Source organism: Strongylocentrotus purpuratus, unplaced genomic scaffold (assembly GCF_000002235.5).
Source record: "Strongylocentrotus purpuratus isolate Spur 01 unplaced genomic scaffold, Spur_5.0 spur5_scaffold_9, whole genome shotgun sequence".
Classification (NCBI taxonomy): Eukaryota; Metazoa; Echinodermata; class Echinoidea; order Camarodonta; family Strongylocentrotidae; genus Strongylocentrotus; species Strongylocentrotus purpuratus.
The window spans coordinates 20,009,254-20,036,558 of record NW_022145615.1 but is presented as its reverse complement, the minus strand read 5'-3'; the positions used below and the strand labels follow the sequence as shown (position 1 = coordinate 20,036,558).

Here is a 27,305-nt window from a genome sequence, read left to right as displayed (position 1 = left end):
TTCTCTTTCCTACTATGCTTTGTGCACATTACGGAGGAACTAGCACATTATGGAGGAACTAAATATTGTAATATATGATAACTTATTGCTTTCACAATAAGACATTGAATTTATGTATGGGCTAATTATGCAAACACAGAAAAATGGTTTCTCTAAAGAATTTCCGATAAACTTGTTCAGCTTTGCACGTTTCTCTACTAAATTGTATGTTTGATTTCCTTACGTAGACATTAATGTAACATTGTTATTGCAATCTCTATACAATGCATGTCTTTAACTCTTATCATGCCACAGGGATAATCCCCATTGTGCCAAGCCCCAAATCCCTCAGTGCCAAGTTTATATTGAGATAATCTGATTAACGCGATGGTTCTATGAATAGCGCGTGCAAAACACAGTACAGCACACTACAATGAGCATGAACAATAACTGCTACTACAAAAGTGTGCATGCATTCACATGGCACCATAGCAGTGGTTTGCTCGCATGAACACAGCACTATAACGATAGCGTGCATGCAGCCACATGGCAGGCTATGAGTTAATAGTGCTTATTGATTGATTAAATGTAGCCTTTTAGCAAAGTACGGTAATAAAACCAAAGATTAGTTGATTTCATTAAAACTGATTTCTTCAGAGTTCAATATTGTCATGTTATTTGTTCTTCCAGACCCATAGGAAGAGGAGGTTCCTATGGAAGGAAAGCTACGAGGAGGACAAGGGAAGCATTCTTCAAAGTCAGTGTGGCTCTGGCGATTCCAAACGTGGTATGTTAATCTAAGTTTTGATTGGATCCATGATTTCATTCCTTCACATTTGTATGTATTTATTTAAAGGTAAAGACCAGTTATGGTCATGCGATTGCATTGTGAAAGAAACGTTGTGGAATCAATCAGAAAAGGTTGATCATCTAGCATCTAGCATCTGCAAGGTTCTGGAATCATCAAAATGATAAGAAATTTGGCCCATTCTTCGTAAAGTTACAAGCACTATACACATAAAGATGTATATGGGACTACCCTATATCTCTCACAGACCATGAGAGAAACAAATTTACCAAATATATGAATTAGTAGGCGGTTTCCCGGCAAATTTTTTATCATCATGTATTAGTCAAAACATATTCTTTCACATGATTGATAATGAGAGCTTCCATTTCATTTTTTGAAATTAGGGCGTTTCCAATACTGGTCTTTACCTTTAAGGATAGAGGTTTACATGTAGAACGAGGTTTTGATTATTATCAGTATGTTAAAAGTTGTATAACATTCATAACAGGTATTATAAATGCAAAGAGTAGTAACTGAGTGCAAATCAAAGGTATTTAACAATATAGTAATGAAAGAGTAGTACCTGAATTAGTAACTCATTTAATTATAAGTACAAGTTCAAACTTAAACATTATTTGACTTAAAAGAGTCATACCTAATCAAATAATGCAGTAAAATGAAAAGGATTATGATGAATTTATGCAGTTATAAGATTCAAATTGTTTTTATTCAAAGACAAGAAATTTGCATGCAGAAAGATTTGATTTAATACCCTTCTCCTTGAAGGTTCTGCAACCGAATCTGGAGGATATCCAGCAAGCTCTGAACAAAGCTACAACTTGTGTGCTTGAGGTTAGCCGCGGTGTAGCCCAGTGGGGTCAGAGTAGAACTAGACCTAATGAGCCAGCAGTCACATTTGAGGAACCTGGCAAACACCGACATGGAGCTCATTCAGGTAAAAAGATCTTAAAGCTTATAAAGTTTCTTTATGTTTTGAAAGGAAATCTTAAACTTATGATAACGATTTTACTTTGTGAGTCTCTTGAAGGGACTTACTGAGATCCCGCTTCACCCATGTGCACTTATTATTGCTTTGTCGCCATTTGGAGAGAGTAACTCTATTCAATTCATATTGTCATAAAGTCTTTTTCCAAGATACCTCCCTCTTAGATAAAGAGGAAAAAGAAAGATAAAGAAATGTATGTATTTGAAGGCTAGTTTAATTATTGTGATATGATTTAATTTGAAGTTAATGCAAGGATTGATTTGTGACATTGCAATCTTTACTTTATCAGGCAAGAATGGAAATAAGTTCATTTGATCGTAGCAGAGTTTGAGAAAAACATGTTTTAAGACTTAGTTGCACATATTCAAACAAAATTGTAATTGTCCAATTATTGGAAATTTATTTTGTTTGCATGTCAATACAGAATTACAGATCATATAGATACCACAAAAAAGCGATAACCCTGAATGAGCTAATCAAACAGACATCTCATCTTCTTTACCTTGAAATAGCCCCACATGTGGAGGTCATCCCGCCCCAGAAGCTGAAGAACTACTACAAAAGTATCGCTGACCACAAAGACATCCAGAAGCTGCAGATGATGCTGAGCAATGCCATTGGTCAATCCAAGCCCAAGATTCAAGAAGCTCTGGTCATCTTCTCTGGCTATCAATACCTGTGGGAGGGAGACAGGGAGGAGAGCGTCAAGGTATTTTTATTGTACAAACAAGATCATGTGATAAGAGATACAGAAAGCAGACTTTCAAAAATGACTACAGATTTCATGTAAACCATATTGGAAATATTGACTAACAAAAGAAAATTGTCAGTACCTACCTACATACTATTTAACAATGAATGTTTGCATGAATGTGTAAAAACACATACTTTGTTGATGGTGCAGTTGTTGTCACAAACCATTCATCAACGAGACCAAAAAAAATATTTGTATTGATTTTGATAAGACACATTTAAGTGGGGTTGTACAACACATGCTCCATGCTCCTGCGACAATTGATTGGCAGTCAATTCATACACTTGCCAAAATATTTCACTTTTTAGCAGCACCCAATACTATACCTAACCTTCGCCTTAACCCTACATTGTTGATGAAATAAAGCCTGGAGCAACAGTCGCAGGAGCAAATGCATAATTACCGTAAGTGGACAAATTATTGGTCGTAATTTTCTCCCTTTTGTATGTTCAGAATTTCATAAAGACGGAACCAATCCTGTCTGAATGGAAGCAAGAGATTCTGAGTTATCAGGAACTAGAATCTCAGATTGAGGAGATCAGCCACACAATAGAGGTTGGTGCCATTCGACTCTACACAGGTAAGACAACCTTTTTTTTACGTTTTCATCTTAGGCAGGAGAGCTATGTACGCATGAAAACATATGGAGATTATTTTGTTTGTGTTTTAATTGTTTTCTTTAAGTATTATCAGTGTGTGCGTTTGCTTGAAAACTTGGGGAGGCTTCTTTTGTTGTGAATCTGCTTGTTTGAGACCATTTTCACATCTACTCCAGATGTGTTAGGACTATATGCATTACAGGTGGTGATTTGACATTTAATCTAGCAGCACTTGCCCTATGCTTTTTTGTTTGTTTACAGTATAGGGTAAGGTGAGGTTTGCGATGGGTTTTAACTTATTTCCATGATTAGTGTTAGGTTTTAGAAATAGTATTGGGTCCAGGATTGAAGCTAGGAATTTAGTTGGTATGGGTATTGATGTTGAAAAAATTGTTGCCATAGCATGCACTGCACAGTCTAACATTTGGGTGCTATGGAAAGCTAGTGAGGCTTTTGTCATTGCCTATTAATTGTTCTGACCCAAAATAGGTGAGATACTGTGTTCATATCTACTGTAGATCCTATTAAATTTGAGATCCCATGCATCATATAAGTGTGGAAATGAAGTTGTGTAGTTTCAATGGCTTCTATCTTTATTCGAAGAGCTTTTGTTATGGCTCATTTTTTCAGCTAGAACAAGTGAGATAATTTGTTCACATCTACTATAGATCCTTAGTAGATTAAAATTTTGGGCAACAAATTGTTTTCTTGTTGTCGCGGGCAGCGTTGCCTGTGAGTTCCAAAAACTGTATGGGCATGAAGATGTGTAGTGGCTTCCTAAATAAATTAGGATCCTATGCAGTATTCTTAGTTGGTAATTAAGAGATCTGAGTTCTCTCAGTAGGGTAAATGCCCTGTCATCATCTACTAAAAATTGTTCATGTCTTACATGTGCGGCTATTTTGTCTCGAACCATGGGGACATTCTTTTACACTCCTTATTACAGCTTGAAATGCAATTTCCTATGGTATCTATGCCTTGGCTAATCATTCATACCTTCAGAACCAATACGCACGTCTCTCACGGTGGAAGCGTGTGCATGGAAGTTGCTGCTTGGACGCAGCCTCAACAAGGAGTACTGTGCCAAGATGGACGAGGTCAGTAACTTTGTGGGCGATTACTCCAAGAGACTCGGTCGACCCATCAAGGATCTTGATGATGTCCGCCTTGCCATGTCTGCCCTTGAAACCATACGTCAGGAGGACATCCGCATTGACATGACCTTGGGACCAATAGAGGTAGGATTCTACAAGGCATCTGTTATAAACAGTAGGCTTATTGGGGGGTCCTGAAAAGGACTGTCGGTAATCTTTCTTTCTTGAGTGTGTGTGGTGTAGTCTTGTAAAGGACTGTTGGTAGTCTTGAGAAAGACTGTAGGTTATCTTTCTTGAGCTTATAATTCTAAGGAGAACTGCGCCGGTTGAAGAGGATGGGTAGTAGGAGTGGCTCAATGTTTCAAACAGGTTGATTATAGTTTTAATTTTTGCGGATTTAGCCTTTGAAATGTATACCAGAGCTGCCAACCATTCCGTTTTTGCCAGAATTACTCCGTTTTTTCCTCCAAATTACGGTATTACGTTTTTTCTTCATAAAATACGTTTTTTAATAATTTTTTTAATTTTTTATTTTTTTTATTTATTTATTTTTTTTTTTTTACATACTGCACGTCAAACAACTGCCCTAAAATGGTGATTTGATCACAAATTCAATAGAAAACTCATTTTAAAACATATTTCAAGAGAAAAATATTCTCAAAAAAAATGAAATGCCGATAATACCAAAATAACCACCAAAAAAATTACCTGCTTGTATGGAAAAAAACAGCATGATGAATGAACATTTCTGCATTGGAAGTGTGTCGTGCCTGGTTGTAAGTTTCGTTTTCATGAATTCCTTTTTTTTGCCATCATGATTCCTTTTTTTGGTCGCACAAGGTTGGCAGCTCTGGTATACAATAAATATCTTTTGTTCATGAACATTAATAAAAAAAATACTCCCCTTTGTATGACTTCTCATCAAGTTAGCCTCAAAGGAGCAGCAGTAGTAATCCCAATCTTGTTAAACTTTTAAGCTTTGTGAAACAAACAAAGTATGTTTGATGGAATCAGAACAATTTGTGAAGTGATGGAAACCCAGCCTGCACTTGGTGAAAATGTGAAAGTGCAGTTAGCACTGTTTTTAGGTGACAGATGGCATAACATTGACAATATCTTTCAGTGGCAGTTGTGTTTTAATCTTTGGTGAGGTGATAGATATGAATGAATGATTGCTGTTTATCACTTCATGAAAAGAAGGACAATTTCATCACCTGTTGTGCAGATTTTAGGACTAACGCTTGGTGGAGAGAAAAAAATGTTGAACACACTTTATTTTTCAGCATTTGAGTGTTAAGTCAAATAATTACAAGTCTCCTTGAGCATCTAAGTAGTTTCAGTGAAAAAGATAAACTAAGTTTATGTTATTTTAATATTCTTTCTACCTTCTTTTTATTTACACAGGAAGCATATTCCATGCTGCAGAAGTTCCAGGTTTCAGTGCCTAGGGAAGAGGCCAACAGAGTGGATAGTCTCAGATACTCCTTCCAGAAACTGAGCAGACAGGCTGTGAGTTCACTGTGCTTAGAAACTATGACAGCTACTGAAATTAAACTGAATGTTATTGTTTTAGTTACAATCATAGTTTATCGGGAAGTATAGTGGAAGAACGAACTTAGATATACCAGGGGAGTGTTTCACAAAGACTAAGATCGACTTTAAAATGGACTTTAATCATGGCAGGCCTTTCATGCCAATATTTGCACTCACCATTTGTCTCTCAATTATGATCTTTTGATCATATTTTTTCCTTCAATAATAAACTATATATATTTTGTAGATTTGTGACCATGATTTTATACGTCCCTTGAGAAACCAATGCAAGGAATGGTTAAAAGAACTAGTGGCATTAACGGCCTGTCATAGTTAAGTTCAACTTATAGTCAATCTTAGTCTTTGTGAAACACTCCCCAGTTGTACTTGAAACATAAAAAATGATTTTGTATTACTCTTTATTAAAGTCTTCTGCTCAAGCTAACCTGGTGAAGATCCAGCCCACATTCAAGGGAGAGCTTCTAAGTGCTGTTGAGACCTTCCATGTCGACAATTTCTCATTTGATGCAGACTATGAAGAGGTAGGCCCTGTTTCAATTCAGTCCATGCATTCTCACTCTGTTTATTTAAAGTGCTGTGTGTGTATATTGGGTTTTTACAGACGTGTATCAATCAGATAAGATTATTTACGTCTGGGGACCGACCTTTAAACGTCACCATCCGAAAGACGTGACTCAGTTTCAAACCTGGGTCCTCGGCTGAATCAGTTTGTAACTTCCATTGTTAGCTGGATTACAGGCGCACTCCACAACGCCTAGTTTTGGCATTTTCACTCTGTTTATTCTAAGTGCTGTTGCAACCACAATGGGTTTTATATCCTCCATGATACCATTAATTATAACTACACTGCCTTCAGAAACAATTAGGGAATCAGCTTCACGGTTCAATATTCAATTTTAGCCCATGTGGTCTTATGGTCAACAGATTCAACTCAACTACAACTCGTATTCGATACTGGTGGTAAAAGTTTAAGTCCATATTTCCATCGTGATAGGGAGAATGAGTTATCAATTTGATCCAAGTACAAAGGTGTGAAATAATGTTGATTTAGATTTAATCATATTTTGCAAGAGGCAGTGACGAGTCAGGGCAAGGTCTTTATTGATCATATCATCTGCTGAGAATCTGGAGGGCCCTAACACATTTCAACACAGAGATATAGGTTATTCTGGCTCTTAATAGAGAATATTATTCTGGACACAACAGGCAAAAGACATGGGCATAGTGTCTGAATATAACATATTGTAAAGAAACTTTTTTATTAAAATGAAGCGTATAAACACATGTGTCTTTACACATAGAATGGACCCATGGAGCAAGGCATCTCGCCCGGAGAAGCCAATGTTAGACTACAAGTCTTTCAGGTAAGCAGAAGTTTTCAATACTCTGAAATGCCAATGTTATCTGTTGGATGCGATCTTAAAAATTTAAACCTGCAGTAATTCACTTTGATTACAAGGTTTAAAATCTTTAGCGTAGGTTTGAACAATTTGCAACGATATGAAATATTAACATTCTGACTGACAGTTTGCTATTAAAAATAATTTTTATGTCAGTGACTTCCTTTTTTTAAACAATCCGAACAGAACATGAAACAAACTGCACTACCACAACCATCCATGATTTAAAACCGAAACATTTAGGAAATGGTTCTCCCTTTTGAATGTCATAAATCAAACAGTATTTTAGTTTTCTGTATAAAGAAGATCATCAAAAATTTTAATTCGCCAATGGACAACAAGACAGGACCTCCAACGTTCCAACTTGTACATTGATTTTGCTTTAATAACAGACTAGATTTGATGACCTGTTGCGAAGATACAACACCTATTCGGCTGGAGAGCAGCTGTTTGGTCTCCCTGTGACTGATTACCCAGCCCTGATGAAGACCAAGAAAGAACTTAACCTCCTGCAGAAGCTCTATGGCCTGTACAATGATGTCATTGACAGGGTCAATGGTTACTATGATATCCTGTGGAGTGAAGTGGATATCGATGCAATCAACCAAGAGCTAATTGATTTCCAGAACAGGTTTGTGTCCGATAGCTTATGATTCAACCTAAATTTACCTCGGCAATTATAATATCATGTTTATAGGCATGTTTGACCAATAACTCTGATATTTTCACTGTCCATAAATTGTCTTTCTTATCATCGTTCTCAGTTATGTATCAATATAGTGATTGATTTTAAATAGCTACAGATGAGTAATGTTAAGTATTACCAATGCTGCTTGAATGGTTGTAAAACATGATATATGATTTTTATGTAATGAAGCTCATGTATATGTAAACATGCACAATTCTGCATTTTGGCTGCCAGGCATTGTTTTTGAATAAAACCATTATTGAATTGAATTGAATTGAATCTCTGTTTCTTTTCCTCAAACCCTTCTCTCCTTGTATTCATATAAGAGGAATTAAATTTCTGTTGTACTCGCCTCCACATGTGAGCTCATCTGTAGTGATGTGTATTCATACTTAACTCAATCAGATGCCGCAAGCTTCCAAAGGGTCTCAAGGAGTGGCAGGCTTTTCTTGAACTCAAGAAGACCATTGATGACTTCAACGAGACTTGTCCTCTGCTGGAACTCATGGCAAACAAGGCCATGAAGGATCGCCACTGGGAGCGCATCACCAACGTCACCGGACACAAGTTTGAGATTGACTCAGATACCTTCTGTTTGCGTAACATCATGGAAGCCCCACTGCTGCGTAGCAAGGAGGATATTGAGGTAATGATATTTCATTTCATTTCATTTTTGTTTATTTCTATTTCCAACAAAATAAATGAAGTACATGGGATTGCATTGTACATAGTAAAACAATGAAACTTAACAATATATTTGTAATTGGTCCACAGTGTACAACAGACATATAAAACAGGTTGGTCATGGAGGGGACTGCTGAAAAGCTGGGCTTGTAGATTGCAGCCCTCTATAACTTATAGTTGCAAAAGTAGTATATCAATAATAAAGGAACGCACAAATACATAAACCAAATAAACATAACATAGAAGGAAACATATGGCTGTATTATGACAATGGATTGCATAATGTATACTTGTTGATTCCAAATTTTGGAAAAACATGAAGAAACCTATTTATGTTATTTGGGATGTATGTAATCTGCACAAACAGTGAAGCAACATTTTATCCTGTACTTAATTCATCTAATAGGATTTTTTAAAATAAATATAGTATTCTTGATATTTACATTGATGCTTTTCATCAAATCAATAACCATTAGCATTAGAACATCAATCATATTTATGAGGAAGCTTAATAAGGTTATTGTGATGGCCTTTTGTGGTTTGTGTCAGTTTTATCCATCAAAGATCTCAGGCCTGTAGTAAAATCATGCAAACCAATCCAAGGTTGATGTACCTGCTTCTTCTTTTTTTTTCATTTTTTAGGATATTTGCATCTCAGCAGTCAAAGAGAAGGACATTGAGGCTAAACTGGCTCAAGTTGTCAGTGAATGGACCAACCAAGCTCTGTCCTTTTCAAACTTCAAGGCAAGAGGAGAGCTGCTTCTGAAGGGAGCCGAGACCTCAGAGATTGTAGCACTGATGGAGGACAGTCTTATGGTCCTTGGATCACTCCTCAGCAATAGGTATGTATGCCATGTATCCCATTTGCAAGAATTGTGTCATCCTATTTGTTGTGAATCCTGTTTCCTCAATTCCTATAAATGATAAGTGTTGTTTTGATTTTAGTTTTCAATCCTTTAATTTCAATCATCTCCAGAAAACTAAATTTTAAATGTAACATGGGATGTTATGGTCTTGGTCCTTCTATTCTTTGTTTTGTTGATTAGAGATATTACAAATACCTAACTTTACTTTACATCCTTATTCAATTTAGATATAGTGATAGCAACTGTACAAATTGCAAGGGATTATCCAGTAGTGAAAGGACGTCAATGGCCAGTTCATGCTTATTTTAGTCAAATTTTGATTTATATATATATTTCTTCAAATTTTCTTTTTAACAAAATCGTAGAATTGCAATAGATGTTAATCCAATAGTTTTTTATCTCAAAACAATTAATTTAAGAATGATATACATTTCAGTATTTAAATTAAGATATCAATATTCGTTCAAATCTATTTTGACCCAACAGATACAACGCACCTTTCAAGAAGAAAATCCAAACTTGGGTACAGAAGCTTTCCAATTCATCTGACATCATAGAGAACTGGATGACCACACAGAACCTGTGGGTCTACCTTGAAGCTGTATTTGTTGGTGGAGACATTGCCAAGCAGCTACCTCAGGTAAGGGTTCATACATTAATGAAGACACTATAAGATATAACATTCATATTAACAACTAGTAATTGCTGAGAATGCAGACAGAATGAGTAGAAATTGGTGGACTAGTATTCTTGTTTAGCCTGCATTAGATAGTCTGCCCAGGCTTGCATGGAATTCATCAACCATCTTTCACCAATCATCCTATGAAAGGAAATACATTCACCTGTAACACAGCAATCTGCATTTATTACATTCGTGATTTAATTTTATCGAGTTGTTCATACACGAATATAATATTGAGTGAAAGAGTTATTTGTGCCTTTTATACAATTATTTATATATTTCATATTTTAACCAATACTGAATCTCTGTTTTCAGCTTTAATACCATTGTTTATTCAGGAGCAAAAGTATTTTCATTTACAAAAGTGTGCTGATATTATCATACATATGTTTCTTTGTATAGACGCAATGATTTCATGTTTGTTCATTACATCAGATTTGCCATATTTTTGCCATTTTATTGTGAAGGAAGCCAAACGTTTCTCAAACATTGACAAGTCTTGGGTGAAGATCATGATACGAGCCCATGAGAATGACAATGTGATTACATGCTGTGTTGGAGACGAGACCCTGGGGCAGCTTTTGCCCCATCTCCTAGAACAGCTGGAGATATGTCAGAAGTCACTCACAGGGTGAGGATTATACATTTCGTACAACTTGTGATTTCTGGGATCGAAATATTGTGTCAGAGTACTTAATTGCAAATGTTTATCTTTTTCTTATACAGGTAAATGAATATTATAAAGACCGCTTTAGGGAAATAACTTAGGCAATCTTCATGGGCAGGTGGACTTTTATGGACACGTTATTTCCTTTTTACATCAATCAGTAACAAAAATGCTGTACTTCTAGATAGGTGGCCTTTCTATGCAGTTGGCCAGTTTCACTGAGTCTTAGTACTTATTCTAGCGACCAATGTGGGCTTATCTAATAAAATACTGTATCATGTATGACAGCTGCCTCAGTTGTTTTCATTGCGTTTGAATTCTAAATTTTTTCCATTTATTTCCTATTTACAGCTACCTGGAGAAGAAAAGATTGGTTTTTCCCAGATTCTTCTTTGTGTCTGACCCAGCTCTGCTTGAAATCCTTGGACAAGCCAGTGATTCCCACACTATTCAGGTAAATAATTATTTTTTCATACTGGCTATCTTGATGAGATATATGAATTTTAAATGCGACACAACTTTTATGTGATCTTTCAAACCATGACAATTAGTGAAACATTAATAAGTAACATTTGGTAATCATGCATGAATTATAAATGCAAAACAACTTTTATGTGATATTTCAAACAATGACAATTATTGAAACATTGTAATTAAGATTTGATAGTGATGAATGATTTTAAAACAGTGTATTTGCATGTCAGTTGCTACAGTTTATTGTACTTGCTGTGATTCAATTCAGGCTCATCTCCTTGGAGTGTTTGAGAATGTGAATGAGGTGGAATTCCACGCGAAGGACTATGACCGCATCATGTCTTGTGTCTCCAGAGAGGGAGAAGTCATCCCTGTAAGTATATTTTCATATTAATTCAGTTCAATTAAATTTATTTCCACTTTAAAAACAATTTACAAATCAATAACATATACATATGAATAGTAGTGGCAAGATCATGAAAAGCACTAATTGGCTCATTGAATTTGACCCCTCATTAGCTGATGCCTTCAAACTTATTGGTTTATGTACATACACATGAAACTGTATTTCAATCTTCAAACATTTTGCTTTCGCTATAAACACTGCGCAAAAGGTATCATATATTTCTGACTTTCATTTTGAAAGTTCTAAAATACATATTCTGTAAGACTTTAATCAATAAGTTAAGCTTGCTGTAGCAGAAGTATTCCCAAATATAAGTTAATGTCATTTTTATAGTTTTATTAAAGCTTATCAACACTAGTATAATTATAATAATAATATGTTGCCATCTGTTTTTCAAGAAATGTTTTTTAAAAATAGCTCAGTTCATAATTACCCAACAAGACATTCAGATGATTTTCATTTACCTCTCTTGTGGACCCTCTCAGCTCAAAAAACATTTATATATGAAGGTCCAAAGTTTTGGAATTCATTAAGTGGTGAAATAAAAAATGCTCCATCGATTAATACTTTTAAGAAAAAATTGAAATTGTTTTTATTAAAATCATATACACCTCATTGAATTATATGCCGTTGTTGCTTTTGCCTAATACAAGATCATTCTCCGCTCACTGACTCAAGATGTAATTTCATATATTATATTGTTCCTTCTCATGCTTATTTCCTTTCTAACACGCATTTCTCTTTCCTTATCTTCTTCTCAACCCCACATGCAGTTCATCTTTTAGTATTATTTTCTGTACCCTCGATCTCTCACTTCATTTTGTCATTGTCTACTCTTTGTATTATGACCGTGTTCTTCTATCTTTGTTGTATAGTATTGTCTTGTCCCTTTCTCGTCTCTGTTGGCATTCCCCTCCCTCCCCCCTATTTTGTAGTTTGTTTTTTTGTAGTTACAGATTATTTAATTTAATTACTCATTATTCCTAAGTTTCATTTGAGGTGTTCACACTTGTACAAGCATTGCTTTTTAGTGGACCCCTCTGTTTCCAACATGTATTTCTTAAATTTGTTTTAAATGCTTATAATTGATTTGTAATGTTTTGTTGGAAACATGAATAAATTTGAAATCTTGAAATCTTAGTGTGGCTAGGAGGGATTAGACCACACAGCGAGGTCACTGACAGGTGGCTATCTCATCAACTCAGCTCTCAAATAACATAAGAAATAGAGGATCATGGGGGACCAACAGGCACCGAATGGGGAAGTTTTCTATACAGAGGGAGCAAGTAGCTACAAGTAGGACAGTGGGGCTACTATTTAACTCAGGATATCTTGCAGAGCCACTGAACTGAGTAGATTTTAGGGTCATGAGGTCAAAGATCAACCACTGTCTGGTTTGTAAAATTGCTCTATGACGGAGGCATCATTTTCGACTGCATGCAGTCGAAGTTCCATCTAGTTTCAGTCTGATTTCAGATGACATTAACTCACTTTTGATTCAGCAGTGTCACTATAGTTGTATTTATCTAGAGTCTTACTTAATGTAAACGATTCTGTGTCTCATTTCCCTTTGTGACTAAAGCTTGACAAGCCTGTGATTGCCAAGGGCAATGTAGAGACCTGGTTGGGAGAGCTACTGGACACTCAGATGAGATCGCTTCATGGTATCATCAAAGATGCTTCCAGAGTCATCAATGACTCTAGCTTTGAGCTTCTCTCCTTCCTCAATAACTACATTGCTCAAGTAAGAAGTGATAGATGTTTCCTCAGAGCCCCAAACACTACCAATATTCTCTCTTATTGATGTATCGTGTGATATATTTTCTATTTTAGCTTCTTGTTATGTTACAGGGAAACAGTAAAAAGAAAATTTAAACATAATTTTGTTGTCTTGTTTTTCAATTATTTTGATGGACCCCTCCATCCTTGCTAATTCATCAGATAATTACATTATTAGATGTCCCACACATTCCCTCCATTTAGATTATACCATTTCAATTATATGTACACTGGTGATATCTAGTTAGGTTTTAATATTCAGGTTGAAATATTTTCCTGGGTATTTAATTATAAAGATTATGACTGTCACCTGGATATTTCGTTTTTGGAATTACAAATTGAATATAAAGATGCTAGAATATGACATATCTTTTGTAATGCCTTGACGAATTAACATGTTCCTTCAATGACCCTCCCCCTCCCCCCCCCCCCCCCCCCCCACCACCACCACCTCACTATCATCAATCAGAATGGTCCTATTTATGTGGATTGAAATCAATAAAATGTGATTTTGAATTTGAATTCCATCACCTCTCAGGTCGGTCTACTCGGTATCCAGATGTTGTGGACCAGGGATGCAGAGGAAGCCCTCAGCATGGCCAGAGCCGACAAGAAGATCATGCCTGCCACCAATATCCACTTCCTGGAGCTTCTCAACTGCCTCATTCAGCAAACCACTCATGATCTGACCAAGGTGGAAAGGATCAAGTATGAGACTCTTGTCACCATCCATGTCCATCAAAGGGATATCTTCAATGATTTGGTAAGCCTTTATTTAGTTGAATTAGTAGTTGGTCTTGTAAATCATTTTCTGTGGGCTTGAGCTGTTGCGTAAAATGCATATGTTCCTCAAAATTTAATTAAATTACTGTACTTTGTCATAATTTGCTTTTGTTTCTCTGTAATTGATGTTGATAATGATAGATTATTATTAATCTTGTCCTTATTTTAATATTTCTTTAGTTCATGAATTAGTAGTTTTGTGTAATTTTATTGTTTTATTATTGTAAAGCGCATTGTTATTTCTCTGAAGATGAAATGCGCTATAGAAGCCTAAGCAATTATTATTATTAACAAGGAATCTTGGAAACAGTAATTTTTTCTCTTTATGAGCTAATTAGCAGACACTTTACAGAGAGATAAGGTCTTGGAAAGAAATCAACCACTTACGAAGAGATCAAAGAGAAAAATAATTTGACTGCTCACTCTCTGTTTGTGCAGCTTGCATTTCATGCCAATTTTTTGTTACATCAACTTGAAACTTGACAATAGTACTAAAGATCTCATCTAGAGTACTGATTTGAAATCTGCATACTGTTTCATTTCATTTTATTCAGTCGGGAAATAAAGATCTTTCCTTGTAGTTTTAAAATGTTCTTGTGAAATTTGGTAGCTCTTTATTTGACTTCATTATCAAAATGATTTTAATACATGTAAGAGCTATGAAGAATCATCTAATATTTATGGTGTGATTATGAATTGTACAGGTGGCTATGCACATTCGTAATGTGAATGACTTTGAGTGGTTGAAGCAGGCTCGATTCTACTTCAAAGAGGATACAGACCAGTGCATTGTGTCCATCACCGATGTTGACTTCAGCTATCAGAATGAGTTCTTGGGCTGTACAGACAGGCTTGTCATCACTCCACTTACTGATAGGTATGCACTCAAAATGGTACTCGGTATATATCAGAAGTCAAGATTTAGATAAACAGTGGGCATGGTGAATAATACCCTGCCATTATGACCCTTATCTGGAGGAAAGGATATGTAATGGAAATATTGTGTAGTCCTCAAAGGTTAGACACAACATAACAGAAATTTAGGAATTTTTGTGTGGAATAATGAGGAAAATATACTGTGTAGTCTTCAATGGTTAGACATGACATTACATAAATTTAGGAATGTTGTTGTGGAAGAATGAATCTCTCGTAATAAGGCAATTTCCAACTATATGACAACAGTTGTTTTAAGTTGTTCCCATCTACCTTTCATTTACCCATTGTAATTGTTGGATTGAGTTTTGTTTTTCAGAGCTAGCTTTTTCATTCATTCATTCAGTTTTTGACTTATAACGTCACCAATGAACACATATGCACTCTTATGTACTGTGTATCATTTCTGTTTGTAATGTGTGTAGCTCTATCCATATTAACCAGTCAATGGATCCATGTGCATTTATGTCGAACAGATGTTACATCACACTTGCCCAGGCCTTGGGTATGAGCATGGGTGGAGCACCCGCTGGTCCTGCAGGGACAGGCAAGACGGAGACCACCAAGGATATGGGCAAAGCTCTAGGCAAATATGTGGTTGTATTCAACTGCTCTGATCAGATGGACTACAGAGGTCTAGGAAGAATCTACAAAGGTAGGACAAAACTTTGGCTGTCTGGATGGATTCTTTTTTCAATTTCTATGTTTCTAAGATCATTGTTCCTTTTCTTGACATCCTGATGGACCATTTCATGACATCCTGATGGACCATTTCATGTTTAAAAAATGATTTATCTTGTTTTTCCAGTATGTTAGTCAAGTCTGCTAAAAATATAAAAAGGTTACTTCTTAGCTGACTTACCAGTTGAACAAGTTATAGTGAAACACAATTTTGTTGTGATTATTGGTAATGACGAATTATTCATATAACACATCCAAAATGTATTTACTAGTCATAGTTTCAGTGTCAGTGCAGGACACCTACCTCAAGCTTCTGTTTACATAATAAAGCAGACTGACCTGTTTTTATGCCTCCGCCACCGAAGGTGGTGCCGGAGGCATCATGTTTTCGGGTTGTCCGTCCGTACGTCCGTCCGTCCGTCCGTCCGTCCGTCCGTCCGTCCGTACGTCCGTCCGTCCGTCCGTACGTCCGTCCGTACGTCCGTCCCGTTTGACCGTTATCACAATATCTCAAGAACCATTTAAGATTTAAACTTAAGACTCGGGAATAGTATTTATCACCATAGGAAGACGATCTGATTAGATTTTGGAGTACGTAGGTCAAAGGTCACAGGTCACAGAGGTCAACTTATGAAATTCCTTGTATTGAGTTTGTTAGCGCGATATCTCAAGAACCATTTGAGATTTAAACTTCAAACTTAAGGATAGTATGTATCACCATAGGAAGACGATCTGATTAGATTTTGGAGCACGTATGTCAAAGGTCAAGGGTCACAGAGGTCAACTTATGAAATTCCATACATTGAGATTGTTATCATGATATCTCAAGAACCACTGGAGATTTAAACTTCAAACTTGGTGATAGTGTGTATCACTATAGGAAAACAATCTGATTACATTTTGGAGCACGTAGGTCAAAGGTCAAGGGTCATAGAGGTCAACTTATGAAATTCCATACATTGAGATTGTTATCATATCTCAAGAACCACTGGAGATGTAAAAACTTCAAACTTAAGGATAGTATGTATCACCATAGGAAGACGATCTGATTAGATTTTAGAGCACGTAGGTCAAAGGTCAAGGGTCACAGAGGTCAACTTATGAAATTCCATACATTGAGATTGTTATCATAATATCTCAAGAACCACTGGAGATTTAAACTTCAAACTTAATGATAGTGTGTATCACCATAAGAAGACAATCTGATTAGATTTTGGAGCACGTAGGTCAAAGGTCAAAGGCCACAGCGCACATTATGAATGCAAAAACAGCTTGTGATCGCGTTATCTCAAGAACCGATTGATGGATTCATGCCAAAATTAGGTCATGTTTGTTACTTGCAGAGCCAATGAACTGAGTAGATTCTTGGTTCATAAGGTCAAAGGTCAAAGGTCATGGGCCCATTATGTATGCAAAAATAGCTTGTGAACGCATTCTCATTAGAACTGACAGATGGATTACTATTTAACTCAGAACATCTTGCAGAGCCAATGAACTGAGTAGATTTTATGGTCATGAGGTCAAAGATCAAAGGGTCATATATGTATATGAGAAATTGCTTGTAATCACAATATTCTGAGAACCTGTCAATGGATTACCATTGAACGTGAATTCAATTTTTTTTTTCTGTTTTGGTTTGTAAAATTGCTCTATAACGGAGGCATCATTTTCGACTGCGCGCAGTCGAATTCCATCTAGTTTTGTTCATATGTTCTTATAGTGTAATATTCATGTCATGATTGGCTGGAATCTGTCCCTCAATAGACGATAGGATTCTGTGCAATGGCAAGATATGGTAAAGTGTTCTGAGACCAGTCCGGTATCTTAATTAGTCCCAATGCTCATGTACATTGGTTATTCATATCATTTACTTATACATGGTTTATATTCTTATGCAGGTCTTGCTCAGTCGGGCAGCTGGGGATGTTTTGATGAGTTCAATCGTATTGAGCTTCCTGTGCTGTCTGTGGCTGCACAACAGATTGCCATTGTTCTGACTGCCAAGAAAGAGAGAAAGAAGGAGTTTGTCTTTATGGATGGAGATGTGGTAGACTTGAATCCAGAGTTTGGTCTCTTTCTCACCATGGTTAGCCCTTAGTTTAATGTTTCAATATCCCTTGTTTTATGTCAATGGTAACTGGGCATGATAATCATGTTATGATAGGACATGACAGTGTATGTTTTCTTTCTTCAGGTAACATGATAGCCACATTGATCTACACCAGTTTACTAGACAGACATTGTCCTGAGATTGCTTTACCGTAATTAACGTTGTATAAACCGCCTTCGTATATTAACCGCACCCCTCTTTTTCGTTTTTTCTTTTTTCTTTTTTTGCCGACTTTTTTTTGCTGACTTTTTTTATTGCCGACTTAAAAAAAAGTAGAGGACCTAGGATAGAACCTTGTGGTATGCCATGTAATAGAAGAAAAATTGGAGGAATTATTATTATAAACTACATATTGAAATCTATCAGAAAGATTACTTTCAAATCAAGATGACAGACAAATTTGAGTGTTGTTCTAGTTTCCAAGTGGTGAGTCAACACACCGATTACTGAGCTGGGAGACATTGCCAGGCATAGCGCCAGGTGGAGGGGCATAAATCGAAAATTTAAAAAAAAAAAGTGCGGTTAGTACACCGTTAATTACGGTATTTGAATGCTTTATTTTCACTTAACTTCTTGTGTGCTGTTGGCTAGTGTTTAGGCCCCAAAACTCATCAGAGCTATCACAGTCTTATACATTTTGTCATGACTATGTATTATGATTGAGGAACACTACAGAAGTAATACCTATCCAAGGTAATTGGGGAATGCATTCAAAATCAGAGATGCCAACCGGTACGATTAAATCACATTTAGTACGATAATAAGAGAGAAATATGATGATACGATATCACTTCTTAAAATACGATTTTTCATCTTTAAAAGAAATTAAAAAATTTAAAACAACACAGAATCAGATAGAAACATGTACATGTACAAGTAAACCTCTGCAACCCCCAAAAAAACTTTGCTTTACAATTTTCTCATTAAATTTTAATGAAAGGGCAAACATTTTACTTGACCGTTCTTACCAGTGAAACATTTTTCTGAAATTTCACTGGCCCAGGGCCAACGGGCCAGTGGTAGTATCGAGTTTTCTTGAAATCTGATTTTTCTCTCCATAATCTGATTTTTACGATATTCAGTCTGCCTTTTTGTGTCAAGAGGTTGGCATCTCCGCAAATTGGCTCTGATAGAGCAAGACTAATATTGAAGTATGATAGACATAACAACCTTTATTTTAGTACCTTCAATCGCAAAATCGCATTTCTATTATCGCATGCTTCTGTCTATTCCTAGAACCCTGGATATGCTGGTCGTCAGGAGCTACCCGAGAACCTAAAGATCCAGTTCAGATCAGTGGCCATGATGGTACCTGACAGACAGATCATCATGAGGGTCAAACTGGCCAGCTGTGGTTTCCAGGAGAATGTCTTACTGGCTCAGAAATTCTACACCCTCTACAAGCTTTGTGAAGAACAACTCACCAAGCAGGCATGTTCCATTGTATTTTTGCTTCTCTCTAGAAAACTCTTAACATGTTTATTCAAACATGTTAATAAGTATAATTGTATTGGATTTTTTTTGAAGGGTGGAGGGGTATATTTTGCCTGATATCCTTCAAATGTGAGTTTCAAAACATTTTATTGGTTAGCTCATGATTGGGTTCTATGACAATTGCAGCTAATTTCCTACACAAAACCAATTCATAATTTGAATTATGGACCAAACACTATTTCTAATCCTATCTCTTGTCCTAACCTAATACACAATTCCAACCCTAGCCTTAGCTGTACTGATGAAAACAAAGCCTAGAGCAATTTTCTCTGAACCAAATGCCAGGTCACCCATTCTAATGTTCTTATTCTTTGTGCAGGTTCACTATGACTTTGGTCTGCGGAACATTCTGTCAGTTCTGCGTACGTTGGGAGCCAACAAGAGAGCTAGACCAGAAGACAGCGAGTCAACCATCGTCATGAGGGTTCTCAGAGACATGAATCTATCTAAATTGGTCAGCAAGAACTTCCTCTATATACACTACTCAAATAAAAATATAAAAAAACATTTCCCCAAAAAAAGATGTGCAATGCTGTCAAACCTATTTTACAACATCTGAAAGATCTTATGATCATGTATATTATCAATGCAATAATGAGAGTAAATCAAACAGATGGCAGAGAAAAGCCTGAAAAAAATGCACATTTTAATTGTGGCACAAGCTTAGGTTAATATGCTTAATGTAAACCACACCATTAAAGGAGACCAAAAGTGCCTGAAAATATTGACAATTCAATTTTGTTAGATTATGTCCCATGTATAGATATATCTAGAATAAGTGATCAATATTATTTTCTTAATAATACCTAGCATTAATTCCCCTAGTAACTAATGATTTTGGTTTTTGTGGAGTTTCTTTCTCAGAAACTTCAATTGAACTTACAGGTGCATTTAAGAATGTGAGTTGGCTGAATGCATGAATGTTAGTTACAGTATTGTAACATTGTAACACATACATGTGTATTATTCGTTTAGGTGGATGAAGATGAGCCTCTGTTCCTGAGTTTGATCAGCGATCTGTTCCCTGGTATCCAGCTAGATAGTGCTACCTACGAGGAGCTCCAAGCAGCTTTATCGGTTCAAGTCGATGTGATGAACCTGGTAAATCACCCTGCCTGGAACCTCAAGGTGGTACAGGTAAGGATGAAATTCTTGCTAAACAAAACTGAATACTTTGGCCAACAATCTGATAAATTTGTATAAGTTGCTCTCTCATGTCTGTTCACCACTTTACTACAAAAGAGATGGTGGATCGTATCACGTGGAGTGATCACAGATTTTTCAGGGCTTTACCTATTGTAATGGTGATGTAAAGTATCTATACAGTCCAGATTTCGACTCATCAAAGATTAGAAAATACTTTTCATCAGCCTTGGCAGTAAATCCATTTGTTCATGCAAGACCTGCACCATTATTTTCTGCACATATGAAAATAAAGCAGTATATTGAAGCTATTGTGTAATGAAAACTTCCATTACAGCTCTACGAGACCCAGAGGGTACGGCATGGTATGATGACCCTGGGCCCCAGCGGTGCGGGCAAGACCTGCTGTATCAACCTGCTGATGAAAGCCATGGGGGACTGTGGGGCTCCTCACAGGGAGATGAAAATGAACCCTAAAGCCATCACAGCTCCTCAGATGTTTGGTAGGTTGGATGTAGCCACCAACGACTGGACAGATGGCATCTTCTCGACGCTCTGGAGGAAGACGTTGAAGGCCAAGAAAGGTGAGTCAGCTAGGAGAAATGTGAAACTTGGAAAGGAATATGATATGGAGAATGTAACTTAGAAAGAGGATAGCAGCATCTGCACACCAGGGGGTGTTTCACAAAGATCCTAAGTCAAACTTAACTCTAAGTTGGACTTAAACATTATGGAGAGCCATTTGTAGCCTTAAAATAGATTATATTAAAAATCAAAAATTCAAGTATTTTAGACTTTTCATAAATTCCACATCAATAACATGAAATCTGCTTGATAATAGAGAATATGGATGATTTTACAAAATATTTTTAAAGATGCTAATGGCTTTCCATAATTGTTAAGTCCAACTTAGAGACTAGTTCAACTTAGAATCTTTGTGAAACACCCCCCAGATCATACATGTGCAAGAGACATGGTTACAGCATTTATGGTTACAAGAATGGAATGAAAGTGAAGGAATGAACATGTCACCATATTTATGAAGGACAAAGATTATTCTCTTGTATGATATTCTTGTTTTGACTACTGGTACCAACCGAAGATGCAACATTGATACAATGAGAACAGCTTAGGCGAGGCGTCAAAAATAAATATACCAGCCGGCGGCAGCTAACTGCACTTATGCGTCTTGGCTGCATTTTTGTAATTAGCTGAGCCGGCTACCGCTGGCGGTAGGAAATGGTATCCAAAAGCATGCGCCGGCTGCCGCCTTTCGAATGGAAACCGAGCCTCGGAAAAAGCTAGAAAACATGAGCTCAGCCTGGCTGCCGCCGGTAGGAGGACAGTGATATGCCGCCAAACTCCAGCCTCTCGCATGGAAGCCGAGCTTCTTCTCAATGAGGTCGTCTGGGCCTAATTGAAACAGCCACCCCGCGGCCTGGCTCACCGCCACATCCTGCCAATCGATATCTTCATAAAGCAGAATCTAATTTGTCAGAGCATAAGAAACAGCGCCATCTTATGATCACTGATAAATAACTCGAAAAAACAGTATAGCCTTGCGAAAATAATCTTTTCAGATTGGACAGCCTTATAAACCCCAAAACAACAATAACAACTTGTCACTAGAGACAAATATGGGGTCATTCTTGTCTGATATGCCTTTTTCAATAAAGAGACCAGTCGTACCGTGGATATATGTATATATATTATAAACCTTACTTTAAGAATCTTTCCTAATCCTGCCATCTGATTAGTTGAAAGTAAAGTCGTGATTTTAACTATGCCCGCCAAAATGATCTGTTGTCAAATATGCCTGCCAAAATGTTATCCTTGTCAAGTCGAGGTGAGGGAGATAATATTATCTTTGTCAAGTCGAGGCGAGACAGATAATATTTATATTATATTATAATATGCCGCCGTCATGTTTTCAAGTTCTGATGAGTTGCGTTTGAAAGATAGAGTTCAGTCTAGAAATCAGGGGTACTTTGTTTTTCGAAGAATTTAGACAATATAAATCTAACGTACATCTCTATTAGTTATTTGGGGATTGAATAGATAATAAAAACAAACATGTCAACGGCAAGCAAGGCAATGAAGCATATATTGTCATATAGCTTTTTATTAAATGAATTTTCTGTAAATATATTGAGTAAATAGGTCGATAATAGAAAAGAGAGATATGTAGATTGCAAATGACTTTAAAATAACGAGGGAGAGAGAGAGAGAAAGTTGGACGTGTTGTTATGTATTATTATGCCATTTGTCTCTCCGATCAACCCCACCCCATCCGCTCAGGATTCCTCTTTAGTTTCCATTACATGTCATGATGCATATTAAAAAAAAATACTTTTTATATTTATTGTTCAGTGATATTCTTTCTGTTTCGATGTCATCAGGTGCTCGTTCTGTGTTTTTCTACTCCATATCGAGGGTTATGGTTTAATAATTTATCTCAAGATCGAAAGGTATACATACTTTCGGAAAAAAAGCAAATAGCAGAAAGGAAAATGTTCACAGAGATGGAAAATGGCCCTGAGAAAGCGAGCGAGACAGAGAGAGAGGCAGAGACAGTGACGTAGAGAGAAAGAGAGGATACTGAGAGATAATCAATCTTTTCTCATTTCATCTTTTCGTCAGTGACATTTACTAAATCACGTTTTTATCATTGCTTTATCTGTCCATGATTGTTATATATTTCAATGAATATTTAATATAGGGTCAAATTTGGTTCTACCCTATAATTACGATTAGCTATTTTTATATATGGGTAGAAAAGGCTACGTCGGAACGCGATCTCATTAAAAATCGCGAAACAGAAAACGCTATTAGAGATGTAGATTGAAATCGACTTTGAGAAAACGAGGGAGAGAGACGAAGTTGGGCGCATTGTTATTTATTTGTATTATGCCATTTGTCTCTCCGATCAACCCCAGCCCACCCGCTCAGGATTCCCCTTTAGTTTCCATTATATGTCATGATGCATATTCATTTTGTTGTTGTTGTATAATTATTGTACAATGATATTCTTTCTGTTTCGATGCCATCAGGCGCTCGTTCCGTGTTTTGTAGCGATTGTATCCCCTGTGACGGAGCGATTTCGGTTACATCGCCAGTAATGGTAAATTTGGCGATGCTTTCTACTTTCATTGCTCATTGCGCCTCATTCAGTCATTTTCGTGATTTTTCGTAAATGTAAAAATTAAAGATCAGACTTTTTCTTTTCTAAAAATATAAGTTTTGTTTATCAATAAGAAAAATAAGATCTGTTATTTTTGAGGGGAATTGCCGTCTTATCTTGCTGAAGCTTCACGTCTTTCCTTTTCAATACACTCACAATACAAATTGCGTAAGCACCGCCGCACGCGCATATCGGTCGATACCTCCTTTCATTTCCCCATTGTCAATGATTGTCGTCTGCTAAAGCTCGGCCGATTATCAACCGAGCCACTAAATAATAGGCCTAAGCCTTCATTTTACATGGGTTTTTGACACATTTTCCAACTTTATTCTGACCAACATTATGCCATGATCTACAATAAATGCCTTTTTTTTTAAATGAGCAAATCAAATATAGAGTATTAGGGAAATGAATTTTGAAATGAACATTGTTTTATTCTCGAAAACAAAAATACCATTTACTTTGAATGCTTTTGACTTCGTTTCTCATAATTTGAATATATTAATTTTGTTTTAGCTTTTGCCTTCCGCTTAATTTTGTTTATTTTTTTCTCTATCTAGTATCTATACATCTCGTAGAACCCTATTTTGATATGAGGTTGCTGTATCAATAAAATATTTATTGAATTGTTGTACGCATATTTGATTTTTGTTTGCAATGGAAAGAGCTAAATCAATGACAGAGATTAGAACGAAATCATAATTCATCACAATCATCTCTCTTTCTATCTATCTATCTCTGTCTGTCTATGTCTGTGTGTCGCTCTCCCTGTCTTCCTCCTACCCCCTCCCTCTCTGAATACGTCAGGAATTTCGTGAAATTGGGATTGTGCTTCAGTGTGTTTTATTTCCGAATCGCGTTGTTGTTGTTGTTGTTGTTGTTGTTTTTTGTTTTTTTTAAGGGTGTGGCTTATAAGGAGTTAATCGCCGTAGTCTTGGTAGTCTTTTATTTATTCGAAAATAAATGATTTGAAAATATAGTAATTCATTGTTATGAATCAAGAAAGAAAGAAGTGCAAAAAACGTGAGAATTTCAATTTATTTGTCTTCATCTCCATCTATGTTCTCGTTCAACATACCGTTTCATTAAAACTTTGATAATCCTCATTTCGTGATCAGTTCTGTAGATGGGATGTAAATGTATACATGAAATGATGGTGATGATGATGCTTACACTATTGTAATAACATAGTAATGATAACAACAAATATTTTCTTCATCTTGCACTCGCTTTTCTTCATTGCCAGAAAACTTGTCTTTATGTTGCCTTGCATTTTTTTCTTCAACAATGGTAGCATCTTTGCCCAGGAAAAGTCGCATATTCGTGGCTATACCGCCGGAGTTTCTCAAGACAGGAGTGATATTCCGTGGGAAAAGGGAGAAAGAAGAGTCAGGGGGTCGTTTTTTCAGAACATTACATTTAAACATATTATATGCCCGCTCAAACCAAGACCGGCTTTATAGGTTGATCAATATATTTTACTCAAACCTGATCTAAAATGGTTACATGCCCTCGTAAAGGATTAAGTTAGAGTGGTTGTTTGTATTGTCATGTAGATTGACCTATTTACCTACATTTAGACCTACATCCTCTTCTTTCAAAACGGTAATCTTCCAGAGTAGTTACTTCTTTACTTTCTTTTGTTCCTCTTAGGGTGGGGAATAAGCCTTTCATAAAAGAGGTCCATACATGAATGATTCGCTAAATTGGTCAAGTTTATAAAATGAAAAGCGTATCGTCATTTAAAAACACTACATCGATAAGGCTTAGATTAGTATATGAGGAAAAAATGCCACACCGTCCGGTAGGGTAGATAAATATAAATAAGTAATCAGGGTCGAAATCGAACTGATAATACGACCCGTAATACTAATATCTGAAATGCGGAAGGGTGCATGGAACTTAGAAGTAGCGTCAAGCAAGAATATCATGGCAAGAATATAGAACGGACGCGCGCGTACGCGTCCGTCTCAAGCTGTACGGGTATTTCGGGTCCTAAATAATCTAAATATAAATAATACTGCAAAGAACTTTAGCACATAATAGGTGATAATAAGCTGGAAAACTTTGTCAACATATTAGGGATATATCTCGGCTTCTGTAGAAGCCCGTCGTCTCCAAAGTGTTATGGTAAAATAATTTATCTCAAGATCGAAAGGAATACACACTTTCTGAATAAAAGCAAATAGCAGAAAGGAAAACGTTAACAGAGATGGAGAATGGCCCTGAGAAAGCGAGCGAGACAGGGAGTGAGAGAGACAGGGACGAAGAGAGAGAGAGAGAGAGAGAGAGAGAGAGATACAGAGAGAGAAAACAGCGAGAAAGAGAGAAAGAGAGAGAGAGGATGGAGAGATATAGAGAGATAATCAATCTTTTTTCATGTCATCTTTTCGTCGGTTACATTTTACTTAATCAATTTGTTCTTCCATTCCTTTATCTGTCCACGATTGTTATATATTTGAATGTATATTGAATATAGGGTCAAATTTGGTTCTACCTTAAAATTATGATTAGCTATTCTTATTTAGGAGTAAAAAAGGCTACGTCGAAACGTGATCTCATTAAAAAACTCGGAACAGAAAACACTATGAGGGATGAAGATTGAAAACGACATTGAAGAAAAAAGGAGAGAGAGAAAGTTGGGCATATGTTTATTAATTATTATGATATTTGTCTCTCCGATCAACTCCATTTTATAATTATTGTATAGTAATATTCTTCTTGTTTCGATGTCATCAGACGCTCGATCGTTCCGTGCTTTTCTTCTCCATATCGAGGTTATGGTATAATAATTTATCTCAAGATCGAAAGGAATACTTTCGGAATAAAAGCAAATAGCGAAACGGAAAAAAAAACAATACCAGAAATGAAGATGGAAAATGGCACTGAGAAAGCGAGCGAGAGAGATGTCATCACATCTTCTTGTTCATTCCTTTATCTTGCATGATTATTATTCTTCGCATGATTATTTTTTAAATTAGATTAAAATCTGGTTCTACGATATTTTTTTGATAACAATTGTTATTTAGGGGTACGTCGTAATGCGATCCCATTAACATTCTTTGAAAACAGTAACGACAACTGTAAAACAACAAGACCCCCCCCCTCCCTCCCCCCGCCCAAACGGGTGGTCTTTTCCCGGCATACGCGTATCCAACAGACCTTTACACTCGGCCACGTCCATTGTTCCTCTTACGTAACTTGGCCAGATTTTGTTTAGGTTGCATTCTTTATTGTATTCATTCAATACACATCATACATGTTGGGTGTGTGGGGAAGGGAGTCGGTGGGGGAGGGGACAAAAGGTACTGCTATGTGCAGGTCAGTAATACTGCGGCCCAAGAAAAGAAGCTTCGTACCTTTGGACAGCTTTGTCTCAGAAAGATATACACATTCATTGTTTATAGTTTGGAACTAGCGGGGGGGGGGGGGTGTCAAAGTGTGTAGATCATCAACGAGACCATGTACAGAGGCTTTGCAACATTTTGCCGTTATCCATGGGTGTCGATCCTTACGTAATACCTATTGTTCAGGGGGGATGAATGAATAGATCATCCC

At 36.6% G+C, this 27,305-nt stretch overlaps 1 protein-coding gene across 1 annotated transcript in view; it reads left to right on the top strand.

Annotated features, from left to right (window-relative positions):
- LOC763294 (dynein heavy chain 8, axonemal) overlaps positions 1–27,305 on the top strand; it is a 92,350-nt gene that overhangs the window by 19,858 nt on the left and 45,187 nt on the right. The window contains exons 21-44 of the mRNA XM_030976312.1: positions 670–766; positions 1,556–1,724; positions 2,288–2,484; positions 2,983–3,109; positions 4,131–4,366; positions 5,627–5,731; positions 6,184–6,297; positions 7,078–7,140; positions 7,569–7,807; positions 8,270–8,510; positions 9,191–9,390; positions 9,901–10,054; positions 10,564–10,727; positions 11,115–11,217; positions 11,506–11,610; positions 13,226–13,387; positions 13,961–14,185; positions 14,910–15,082; positions 15,615–15,793; positions 17,718–17,905; positions 19,166–19,360; positions 19,743–19,877; positions 20,399–20,560; positions 20,904–21,150. Of these exons, the coding sequence (XP_030832172.1) occupies positions 670–766; positions 1,556–1,724; positions 2,288–2,484; positions 2,983–3,109; positions 4,131–4,366; positions 5,627–5,731; positions 6,184–6,297; positions 7,078–7,140; positions 7,569–7,807; positions 8,270–8,510; positions 9,191–9,390; positions 9,901–10,054; positions 10,564–10,727; positions 11,115–11,217; positions 11,506–11,610; positions 13,226–13,387; positions 13,961–14,185; positions 14,910–15,082; positions 15,615–15,793; positions 17,718–17,905; positions 19,166–19,360; positions 19,743–19,877; positions 20,399–20,560; positions 20,904–21,150 (3,980 nt within the window). The remainder of the gene's footprint in view (positions 1–669; positions 767–1,555; positions 1,725–2,287; positions 2,485–2,982; positions 3,110–4,130; positions 4,367–5,626; positions 5,732–6,183; positions 6,298–7,077; positions 7,141–7,568; positions 7,808–8,269; positions 8,511–9,190; positions 9,391–9,900; positions 10,055–10,563; positions 10,728–11,114; positions 11,218–11,505; positions 11,611–13,225; positions 13,388–13,960; positions 14,186–14,909; positions 15,083–15,614; positions 15,794–17,717; positions 17,906–19,165; positions 19,361–19,742; positions 19,878–20,398; positions 20,561–20,903; positions 21,151–27,305) is intronic.